This window comes from Aythya fuligula, chromosome 20 (genome assembly GCF_009819795.1).
Source record: "Aythya fuligula isolate bAytFul2 chromosome 20, bAytFul2.pri, whole genome shotgun sequence".
Lineage (NCBI taxonomy): Eukaryota > Metazoa > Chordata > Aves > Anseriformes > Anatidae > Aythya > Aythya fuligula.
In genome coordinates this window covers 4,878,150-4,889,777 of record NC_045578.1, presented here as the reverse complement: position 1 = coordinate 4,889,777, position 11,628 = coordinate 4,878,150, and the positions used below count along the sequence as shown (strand labels likewise).

Sequence of the window (11,628 nt, the reverse complement as noted above, 5' to 3'; positions counted from 1 at the left end):
TATCAAAAGCACGGGTTTTCCTTTAATTATTTTCCTGAATATCTGTCGATGCTAATTAAGATTGCTTCCCCTAATCAAATTTAAAACAGTGAGGGAGAGCAAGGGGTCACCAAAATCCTTTTCTTTCAAGCCGCAGAGGGATAAAAGAAGCTTTCAAATCAAATTAGCAAAACCCCCACTCCCATCTCCCTCCCACACACACATTACTGAAGGACGACGTGGTCTAAAGAGGGGGGGTTCCTGGTGACCTTGCAGGCTGGCACGGATGTGCGAGCTCTCAGTGACTGATGCACGTGACCAAAAATAAAGGAAAAAAAAAAAAAAAAGAAGATAAAGCCCACCCAGCCTCCCTGCAGGTAGAGCCAGGGTCACCTGTGTGGATGGAGGAGGGACGGGACAGAGCAGGGGCTGCGCTGGGGAGATACACCCACGCCTTGCCGCAGCCCCCCCGCTGTGCCCTCCGCCTCCCCAGCGTCTCTAGAAAGCAGCGGCTGCCGAGGAAGCCCCAAAAACTTGGCCAAGGCTGCGGCCAGACGCAGGCAGGCTGAGACCCAAGAACCCTCCCGAATTTGGGCTTTCCCTGCCCACGGTCAGACGGTTTTTGGCAGCCGAAGCCGAACGCCGGGGAGCGGCAGTTGTCCTCGCCGCGAGCCGCCCGGACGTCCGGCAGCTGCTGCGAAATCGCAGGGGACGAGGCGAGCGCATGGGGCTGCAACCCCTCGCTGTGCCACGGATGAAACACGGGGTGAGGGGACCACCAAAATGCCAGGCTGAGGATGCCAGAGCACATTTGGGATGAAAAAGCAAGAAAAAAGGAGGAGAAAGATGGGGGAAAACCATGGTCAGCCCCCTCACCACCACAGCAGCACCTATGGGGATGGGGTTCCAGCATCAGCTGCACGCTCTGCCCCTGGCACGGGGGCAGGATGTCTCCTCGCTGTTGTTGAACACTGAAAGTCAAAGAAAAAAAAGCACAAAAGTGATCCAGTCAACGCGGATCTAAGTTTATTCCATCACTCATCCCGCAGAACTCAACATCTATTTGAAATCATTTATGAAGAGTACAAGTGTGAATAGCTGCAGAAGTTTTGCAATTCCAAGACACCATATATAGCTTCTAAAAAAAGCAAATTTAGCCTTCCCGGCAAAGCCTCAGCAAGCATCCCACCCTTCCCCGGATCACGTTTCTGAGCTACCCATGTCAGAGAGCAAACTATCATCTACCACACATCTAAAGTCGATTAGTTTATGGAGAGGTAGGAGAAGCAGCCCTAAATCTCCCTGGCCCTTGGGCGCATGCTGTCGGAGCTGAGCATCCCACAGCCCCAGCTCCATCCTTCGCACATCCATCCTAAAGACCCCAAGATGCTGTGGGTTGTTTTGTCCCGTGCCCAGTGGGACAGGCGTGGGTTGGTCCCTCTGTGTTTGTTCTCCGCTTCCATTTATGAGTATTTTGCATTTTTTCCCGCGGGCCATGGCTACTATAAATAAACCTCTGCTGCCCGTAGCAGATGTGAAGCCGACTGCTGCCTGCGCGTGCAGTGTGAGGTCCCAGCTTCCCAGCAGAACAGATCTGAATCGGCAATGAAACATTAATTGGAAGCCACAAGATTCTCCCATCTTAGGAGGAGAATTTTAATTGCAGGCCATGCTAACGTTGGTCTCTTCCAGTACCGGGCAGCTGGGCGGGCACAAGGGGCACCAGAACCTGCTCCCCAAACCACAGCCTCTCCTCCCATCAATTTTCCCCCAAATCAACCTAAATCTCCCACCAGCAGCCCCCCGTTCATCAAGCCCACCACCAGCAATAGGTCCGACTGGCTCATTCAGCCTCCTAAGGGGTCAGAGGTTGAACAGACCGACCGACCCCGAGCCTGGAGCTGCGGGGACTGCCCGAAATACCCAAGGCAGGGCAGGGAGGGCGCAGCGGAGAGCCCCGAGCACCTGCAGGGCTCAGCCCCAAAATCAGCACCTCCCTTCATGCCGGGTGACTTTGCAGCAGCCACGCTGCCTTCAGGCCGAGGTCCCTGCTCCATCGTGACCGTGTGCTGGAGCTCAGCACTGTGGTGGTGGCACTCATCTGAAAGGGTCCTGAGAAATGCTGCGGACCCAGCTCAGCACCGAGCCACGGGGAGAAGGCACCGCGCCGAGCGGCTCGGCCGAGCGCCGTTATCTGCTCGCTCTGCCAAAGCCCAGCAGGACCGATTGCTTTCGGATAATTCAATAAACGGGAGCAAAATGGGAATTCTCAAATAGCAGAACACATTGAAATGCAAGCTTAAGAGTCGTACAACATCTCCCCCCCCCCCCCCCCCCCATTTTCTGGCTAAATTTAGTCCGCCCCATGTCGCGCCGCACTTGAAACAAGATTGAATGAGCTACTGCAGCCGAAGAGAGGAGCTTTTATCTCGCTTTTCCCACGTCGCTCGGTGACGACTGAGCGCTGGGAGACATCGGGGCCGTGTCCTGCAGACGGCTCTCCCGCAGCGAGGCTGCTGATTTCCGAGTCAGGGCAGGGGGTGAAGCATTGCCTCCATCCGACGAGGCAGAAAGCGAAGCTGCAGCAAAGCAGGCGCGAGGGGCCGGATCCTGCCGCTGGAGGAGCGGCGGGGCTGAGCCCGGCCTCACTGCCACATGTCGCCCGCGTCCCCGTTCTCGTGGAACTTGTGCACGTGGTCGGCGTACCTGGGGAGAGGGCGCAGCTGGTTAACGTGGGGCGCTTCGCCTCAGGGCGCTAGCCGCGACGATTGGCACTTCCAGACACTGGGGAAGTCAAGGTAGGGGCCTGATCCTGATCTCTGCCTTTACACCAGTTTTTAGCTGCTTTTCCACCCCCACTTCCCACCCTCGCTTCCAGCAGGGTGCTCAAACACCCCACTGTGAACCCCCCCCCCCCCAGCCCGGGCAGCTGCTGCCGACCCCGCGCAGGATCGGGCCCCGCTCACACCCACTTCTTGGCGCAGAACGCGGCGCAGTCCCTGCCCACGCTCTCGCTCCAGGCGGTTTTGTAGAGAACCTGCAAAATAAGGAACGCAGTCAGCTGTGGGCTCACGTGCCAGCCTCTGCCTGGCGTGTCACTGCCGTGACACCCCGCGACATCCCGTCCCCATCACGACATCCCATCCCCAACATGACATCCCGCGACACCCTGTCCCCACTGCATCAGTCAGAGCCCCACGGCGAAGGACGGGTACAAGCATTTCTGCACCCTCCTGTTACCCGCACGTTACCCCAGCTGTGGCTGTGGTGTTACCCTCCCTGTGGCCGGGCTGACGTTTTGCAGCACGTTATTTTTGCTGGGGAAGCGCTGCCGCAGCAGTTTGGAGCAAGATGTCCAAGGTTGCCCATGGATGGTGAAGCCTTTGGAGCCATCCTTTGGGCACTGGCTTGGGGGAGGTCATGGCTCGGTTTGGCTTCTTTTCCCCTTGTGATTGAGACCACGAAAGGCAGTGCTAGGAAGGGTGACAGCCTCTTGCCTTCCCTGGGTTTGCCGCAGAGACGTTTCTGCAGCAGCAGGGCTGCAGGATTGCCCAGTCCCGGGCTTGGGCTCCAGGCCCTTCCGTGTCTGGATGAAGCTGGATCATCCCAACCATGCAATATTTATGATTTATTTTTTTTTTAGGTTAGCGCTTTAAACTTTAATGACGCCTAACTTTTTATTTTCTTTGCTCCTTTCCTCACCAAAATAACATGAGGTTGGATTTATTCTGAGATGATTGGGATAGAAATATTGTTCTGACTTGTCTTTCATCTTGTTTCATTGTTTAATTATTGATGTTTAGACCTTTTTTTTTTCCTTGAAAAGCTAACTAAGCCCCCAGCAACCGTGCAAGGCAAGCTTGCATCGTGAGGAACATGATGGCCCTGGCAGCACGGGCTGCAGCCCCAGCATCGCACTGAACAAGCAAAGGGCTCAGGGAAGGCAGCTGTGGACACAGGATCCGGCCCCTATAGTAAGGAGGGAGCCTTCTCCACGGCCACCCCTATTCCTAACCCAAACCTCTGCTTCTGACTCTGACGTACAGGGGGGGAAATTCAAAAACTGGAGAGAAGCAGAGCCAAAGGGCAAGGGGGAAATGCAGAGCTCAGTGCCCGCAGAGGTGTCCGGGCACCCAGGGTTGCACCCAGCAAGGTGGCATTGCATAGGGCCTGGAAACACGAGGCCTGCTCCACGTGGCCGTGTTTTACTCCTAAAACCTCTTATGCTTACCAGGAAGACGAGGCAGTGCAGGAGCAGCGTGTAGAAGAAGGCGATGGTGCGAGCTGTCTTGTTGGACAGGATGAGCCGCCCCTGCAGCGAGAGCAGAAATCCCATTTCAGCACGGATCAGGGGACTCAACGCCCAGGGCGATTCGCCCGAAATGGAGGGGAATTCAAGGCTGTGAACCGTGGAGCACCCTGCCGGGCTGCCCCTGCCAAAAACGCTCCCGAGGGCTCGTTCTGAGCTTTCTGCCTGGCTCTGCCCTGCACAGCCCTGCCTGCAGCTCCGCACGCGCCGCAGAGGAGCCCCGGCAGTAATTAAGTCTCACACATCTTTAATTCATGAGCTGGTGGAAGTCGTGAGCTGCAGCATCCCTTCGCCAGCCACCTGGGCACACGTTCCACAGGTATTTCCGAGGGCTGCATTAAAACCTTTCACAGCCCGGTGCTGAGCTCTGGGTGCGTGATGTCCGAGCACCCCAGAACACGTAAAGCTCCCGAGGCTGCTGGGCTCCCCCAGACTACTGATTTTAGGGGAGCTGCGTGCCTGAGCGTGGATGGAGCCTCGTGGCTGGAGCTGGTGGCACTGCCACGACACCGCATCCCAAGGGGAACACCTGCGTGTCCATCCCATCAAAAAGAGCCAAACCCAGGAGCACCCACAGCCTCGGAAAGCAGCTCGTGACGCACAGCTCCTGCCTGCCTACACCGCCGCTTCTTACTCTTGCTGCAAAAGCAAGGGATTCATTATGGACATAAGCAAATTCCCCCAAACACCACGTGGGATTTCCGAGGCTGGCATTAAAACCCACAGATCTCCCACCAAACCAACCCCATGCTGAAATCGTCTTTTCTATTCACAGCCACGGCGGAGGCTGCTGTAACAAACAAGATTATGTTCTTAAATATTCCCAAGGAGTAACTCCCGTAAGTCAGTTTTTTTGTAAATGCCTTTCATTAATTCTCCGTGGTGCTGGCACGCCACCCAATCCATATTCATGCTGGCATTTGCTTAGTTTTTATGCAAATGACAACTTTGCCTTTATTACGAGATATTTCTGTATTCCGTGGCTGTTGCAGACCAGCACTCCCGAGTTAACCTCTGTTGCGCCAGATATCTGGGGTTAACATCCCACACCCGACCCTGAATGTCACAAAGCCAAGCATAAATCAGATTGCCTCGATGCCCACGTCCCGTTTTAACTCTGAAAGCAGCACTCCATCCTACGAGATGGCAGCCAAGCCCTGCCATGAGGAGCCTTTGCTGCTGCAGACACCGGCAGTGCCCCAGTGTTTTCCCTGATGTTTTTTGTCAGAAAGGAGAGCAGGAAGGCTCAGGGCACGGGAAGAGGTTTTTGCACCCATCTCTGGAGGTTCCTGGGGGCGACCATGGGGCTGCAGGTACTCAGACGTGATGTAGAGGACAAGGCATGATGTTAGTTGGGGTCAGCTGCAGACTCCTTTTCAGTAATTTCAAGCAGAGGTTTGGGGAAGCAGCAAAATGCTCCAGAGGCGTGGGAATGCACGTGGGTGGCTGACAGAGACTCACGGTGACCCTGGGGGACACGAGCTGTCCCTGAGCCCCCGGCCGTGACACCGCAGTGGGCTGTGACATTGGGGCCAGGTCACCCAATCTCAGCAGGTCCCTGGGGAGGAACAGGGGAAAGGGAAGGGCGAGCGTGGAAAATGATGTCTCGCCCCTCCTCTCTGCTTCAACAGCCTCCTGCTGCTGCCACGAGGGAGGATGCAGCGTGCACCTTCCTCTGCCAGCGAGGAGGCAGCATGGGGTCAGCACCCCATAACCACCGCGAGCTGCACCAAGGCTCTGGGAGGAGGCAGCATTTTAAGAAAAACAACCAGAAAATCCCCATTTCAGCAGAGGGAAAATAGAGAAGCTGCTGCTGGCCGGTGCTCCCTCACAGAGATATCAAATTCTGGGGACTGCAGCGTGACCCCAGCCGGCTCTGCACCCCTGTCCGGGGGCAGGGAAGGGTTTGCCCCCACCCCGCAGCGCACTCACCATGCTCAGCGTGGCTTTATCCCAGGGGCTGAGGCTCAGGTACTTGCGCTGGCGCTCCTGCAAGCACAAAGAACAAGAAGCTGGGTTTGGGGCCCAAAGGGCTGATTTGGGGGATGAGAACCAGGGAAGGTTTGGTGCTGGAGGCTGGTGCAGAGGGAGGGTGCTGGGGGCCACCCGTACCTTCCTGCTGAAGGAGGAGAAGGGGTCCAGGCGCTCTTCGTACTGCGAGGAGTAGCGCAGCTCGGTGTCGTCCCTGCTGCTGCCCTGCAGGAGTGAAGGCACGGTGAGACACTCAGCTGGTACAGCTGCACATCCCTATCCCTGTGTAAGCGATGTAAGGACAGGCAGAAAGGGCTGGAGCCCCCATATCCCCCCCCCCGGCCCCCCAGGCACTTGCACTGCCCTCCCCAGCCTCGTTTGGAGGAAACGACCCTGATGGATGCAGCAGGACCAATGTGTTATTGCACATCACACCCAAATTCCTGCCAGATCAGGTAAGAGGTGGACTGTGCTTTATGAGGAGGAAATCACTGCTAACCCCACAGCTACTATTAGCAGGGCAAGGAGCAAGAAAAATAAAGGAACCCCCTCAACAGAAGCGAAAGATGGGGCTGGGCTCAGACACGCTCAGTTTTAACCCCGCAGGACGGAGGCTCCCCCACTGCAGCCCCCCCACAACACCAGGCCAGGAGGGCTTCCCGTGGGTGCCCCCGTCCTGCCCCTCATCCTGCACGGCCACCAGTGGCTCGGGTTCAAGGCGGGCAAACCCCGCTGCCAGCAGACCTTTAGCAAATGTGCCCTTACGTGCCGCAACGCGATACCCCGATGAGCTGGGATCCCGATTTAGGGGCTATGAAGTCACTAGCTCCTGGCCTTATTGAATGATCTTTGATGATTATTTTTAACTTGTCACATGCCTGATTAGGTCGTGAATTATGCAACGCGACGCGCGGGAGGCTTGTGCTCTTTAGCTCAGGCGAATGGCATCCAGGGGTTGCCTTGTGGCACCAGATAAACACGGGGATGATCTTCCGCGGGAGACACTGGCAAAAATGTCAGAGGGGCCAGCCTCACTCAGGCATAAGCACGAGATCCAAATAAGGCCCTGCACGGCTGTGGGAGTCTCCCATCCCCAAACGCTGTTAAAATGTCCATCAATAAAGCGGGCTCTGCAGCAGCTGTCGGGGTGGCAGCATTTCCGCAGGGGGTGCGGCGTGAGCAGCAAAGCCTGGCCCCGCTCCCATCTCCTCCTGGCCTCCCTGGAGCAAGTGGGAGGGTTTGGGGCTGGTTCCTGCTCTTTCAGGGACAGCCCTGGCTGCCCAGAAGGGCAGAAGCAGAGCAGCTCGCTGCTGGCTGCAAGAAATTCGGGCTAAAACCCCGCTGGAGCAGCCCCTGGCACAGGCACGCAGCCGATGCTTGCAGCTATTCCCCGCCTGGCACACGGCGAAGCGCCGCGCTCAGCCCCGAGGTCTCCGGGCTCAGCTGCACCACCGAAAGCTTGCAGAGGCAGATGAATGGCCTGAGCCAACCTCCCGCACACCAGCGGTGGGCAGTGACTCACTGCACTGCAGGAGGAACGATTTCTCAGCCTCCGACTACGGGGATTTCTTGCAGGAGAGCCCGATTTAACTGCTTGCTGCCTGGTCGGGCAGCAGCATCCACAGCGTGCCCGCCGGAGCATCGTGCTGCGGGCAGTGAGCAGCATAGGCATTGTAGGGGCTGTTTTGGGGAGGAAATATGAGAATCTGACACCCTTCGGAATGGTTCAACACTGCTGGCCCAGCAGGTGGGCTAGGAGCCTGCTCCTCTAAGTGTATCTCTGCATCCTTCTTCGCCCCAGTTGTCCCCAGCTTCCCAACGTGAGGGGCATGCAGGTAACGTGCACCTTCCCCCTGCTCTCGTGCACTGCAGGGAACAATCCGTGCTTGGGGTCTGTCTGTCTGTGCGAAGCCACCCGCAGGACAGAAACAGGACAGACGGACGGACAGCCACTCACCCGGCCGGGGTAGCTCTGGAGGAACTTGATCTTCTCGTAGAGTTTGATGTTGTCGGCTCGCAGGTTGTCCAGCTCGCTCTGCAGCGCCTGCACCGTGTGCTGCATCATGCGGTTCTCCTGCAGCGGGGAGCAAGGGGGAGGTTAGCAGCGAGGTCAGGTACCCACCTGGATCCAGCCCAACGCCCACAGCCCCACCAGTTCCCCATCCCCATGGGGGATGCAGAGCCACAAAGCTGAGATGAGAGCTCAGCACAGCCCCAGGAAGGACCACGGTCATGCCAGAGCAGTGTCACCTCACTGTGCAAACGTGGGCAGCTCACTGAATCTCCAAAACCCAGGATAGCTGAGGTTGGCACAGGCCAATCCTTGGGAGGCTCTCACCTCCCAGTAATTCAAATCCCTCAGCTTTCAATTAAAATTGCTCCTTAATTAAAATGGCCCCAGCTGCTGCCAAATGGGGCCCCCCGAAGAAGGGCTGGGGCAGCCAAGGTGGGCACCAGGCGGTACAGAGCCAGCCTGCCAGCTGGTTATTTAGAGCCGTGCTTCAGCTGGGTGAAGTTCTGCCCCAAACCTCCCTACCTGCCTTTTGGACAGCACCCCCAGCACCGTGCAGGATGGCCAATGAGGGATTGGGACCTGCCCTTCAAGAGGAGCAACACTGATAGGCAGGAGGGGAGGCTTTGGTCCTGCTGACACCAGAGTTTATTGTTCTCTTGCTTGCAGTGGTGCTGCCGGTGTTGTGCTGATAATAACCCCCCTGCAGGCCACTGAAGCAGCCAGCCCCAGCGTGCGGGTGCCACCGTCCCCTCGCCACGTACCCCCTCCAGCTCCTGGTTCCTGGCTCGGAAGCGCTCCCGCTGGCTGGAGATGATGGAGAGGAGCGAGTCCACCTGGCCCTCGGGGAACGGGGTGCCGGGCACCGGCGGGTGACCTGCGGACAGCGCTCAGCTTCAGACACGACTCGCTCGCCACGTCCACCACCAGCTTGCCGTGCCCTAGTTTGTGGGTGCCCCATGGGGGGGCCGTGCCCATCGCCCCCTCCCTCCCCGCCTGCCTTCCCAGCAGCAGGAGGCCCCAGCGGGCACCGAGAGCTGTGTCCCCCAGGGCTGTGACCCCGCAGCTATTCACAGCGCAGGGGGGGGTGGCTGCAGGTTGTTTGGCTTGGTGGGGCTGCTGACGTGATGCTGTTTATCGTGGGTTTGCAAAATGTTTAAAAACAAAACAAAACAAAAAAAAAAAAAAAAAAAAAGAGGGAAAGGAAGTGGGGTTTTCTCCCAGAAGAGCCAACTGTTGTTATTTATTTGATTCATTTTATCCTGCAGACCTCAGCTGCAGCAGCTGATGTAAAGGAAATATTTAGCTCGCTGGCTCCAGAAGGAGTTTGGTGGGGAAAGAGCAAAATCCAAAGCACGGGGTGCGTGCTTCAGCCCAGGTTCAACATCTCGGCATGCGCCTGCTGCCCTGTCTCAAGGGGACCAGCAAACTGTGCTGAACGTGGAAAACCCATCAGCACCCCTGCTGAAGGCTGTGTCTGCTCTCACCTTGAGCATCCTCATGTTGCCATCCCCAGGAGGTGACAGCCACCCTGCCCACCCCTCTGGGATGGTTCCCTGGCACCCTGAGCAGTTTTGTGCCTGCCTCTCACCGTAAAACAGCGCGGTGGCCTCCTTGATGGGCTCTGGTATCTTCTCCAGGCTGGGGACAGCTGCGCCCTGGGTGGTGCAAGCAGAGAGGATTCAGTGTTTCCCACCCAGCACCCACAGCCCTGGGGGAAGCATCACTGCCAGATGGGTGCTCAGCAAGGGTCAAGCCCAAGACAGTGCAGAGAGGCGATGCTCAACCCTCAAACCCATCCTGTCCCCAGGGAGGAGAAGGACTGGGTGGTTCCCCAGTGCCACCCCCTCCCATGCCAGCACTGTCCTGCACATGGGCACAATGAGAACATAAAAAGAAAGAAAAGGGGAACAAGAGAAGAAGAAGAAAAAAGAGGAGGAGCTGGAACAACCCCCATGCCTGCTGTGGGGCTGTCACCAGCAATGGTCAACCCCCGGGGCCACCTCGAGCCATCCCTGGGGGCTGATGGAGCCGAGGTTACCTCTGCGTCCGGGCGGTGCACGGCGGAGAGGGCCTGGATGGTGCTGAGGTCGTGCTCCAGCTTGGCGACGAGCTCCTTCTGGCCAGACAGCGTGGCCGCAGCCTCCGTCAGCTGGATCTGCAGCTCCGCACAGCGCACTGCAAAACAGAACCGGGGCTGTCACCCAGGGGTGGCCCAACACCACGCGCTGCACCAAGGGGACTCCAGAAAGGGGCAGAGAGCCCCAACGGGGGCACCAAAGCCAGCCTGCGGGCAGCGACCCCGATTTCTCCAGGGCTCTGTCCCTCTTTCTAGGGGTGTCAAGAGCACAGCAGTGATCCCTGGTGTGCTCCAAAGGGGACTCGCCCAGCCTGCCTCAGTGTGATGGGGACAGGGGGTGTCTCTGGGGCTGGGCTCAGGGGGAATCAACCCTGCCCCATGGCACAGATGAAGGCCGCGTGGCTCCCACGTCCCTGCCCATCTGATTTTCCATGGAGGAACATCCTTCCAGTTGCTCCCCCAAGAAAAACCCATGCCTAAACCCCAACAGGCACTGGGTGGGATGCTCCAGGAGTGACCCAAAGAACTCTGGCTCCCCTCGTGTAGCCCCAGCCCAGATGTGAAGCAGCACAGAGATGTGGCTGGGCCAGAAGGGAGCTGCAGCAAGAGGAAAAGGACCGGCTCCCAGGGCAGGCACCTTGCTCTGGTCACAAATGCATCCCAAAACACAGAACATCAGCAAGCAGGGTCCCTGTCCCACAGCAGGAACCTGACCAGCCCCAGCCCAACCCCTGCATTTTCCACCGGCAGCCTCCCCACCGCAGGGACGCAGGATACGTCCCTCAGTGCCTGGATTTCCAGGTGGGTGAAAGCTCAGGTCCCAGCCGTGCCAGTCCCTCCCTGATAATTCCCGCTGTAATTATCAGCCTGGATTCCAGGCAGCTGGGAGGCAAAACCCCTCCTTTATCAGCAGCCAGGCAGCGAAGGCAGCGCCGTGCTGGGGGGTGAGGGCAGGGCTGTGCCTGGGGAGCTGCCTGCAAATGCCCAAGACTTGAGAGGGAAGGCGCGAGGCGTGTGGCTCCGTGCCGGCACCACGGGTCCTGCCAGCCCCAAATCTGGCTGTGGTCGGGGTCCTGCAGACGCTGGTGGATTTGGGCTCAGGATGAAATCACGCCCAAGCAAACGCTGCTTTCCTGCAAAGCACAAGCTCTGCCAGTGCAAATTTTCCCTCCTTTTTCTCCAAAAAGCAATTCTTACGTTATCCATAAGGGACCGAGCCTGTCTGCAGAGAAAGGGAGCGGTCCCATGCCTCAGATACAATGCACGATTCTATTTTTT

At 57.8% G+C, this 11,628-nt stretch overlaps 1 protein-coding gene across 1 annotated transcript in view; it reads right to left on the bottom strand.

Moving 5' to 3' along the window:
- Window positions 1-983: 983 nt before the first annotated feature.
- Window positions 984-11,628, bottom strand: part of CUX1 (cut like homeobox 1) — a 268,484-nt gene continuing 257,839 nt past the window's right edge. The window contains exons 15-23 of the mRNA XM_032200836.1: window positions 10,312-10,448; window positions 9,862-9,928; window positions 9,035-9,147; window positions 8,217-8,333; window positions 6,401-6,484; window positions 6,221-6,277; window positions 4,211-4,291; window positions 2,952-3,016; window positions 984-2,685 (exon numbers count right to left, since the gene is read on the bottom strand). Coding sequence (XP_032056727.1) covers window positions 2,625-2,685; window positions 2,952-3,016; window positions 4,211-4,291; window positions 6,221-6,277; window positions 6,401-6,484; window positions 8,217-8,333; window positions 9,035-9,147; window positions 9,862-9,928; window positions 10,312-10,448 — 782 coding nt within the window. The 3' untranslated portion in view covers window positions 984-2,624. The remainder of the gene's footprint in view (window positions 2,686-2,951; window positions 3,017-4,210; window positions 4,292-6,220; window positions 6,278-6,400; window positions 6,485-8,216; window positions 8,334-9,034; window positions 9,148-9,861; window positions 9,929-10,311; window positions 10,449-11,628) is intronic.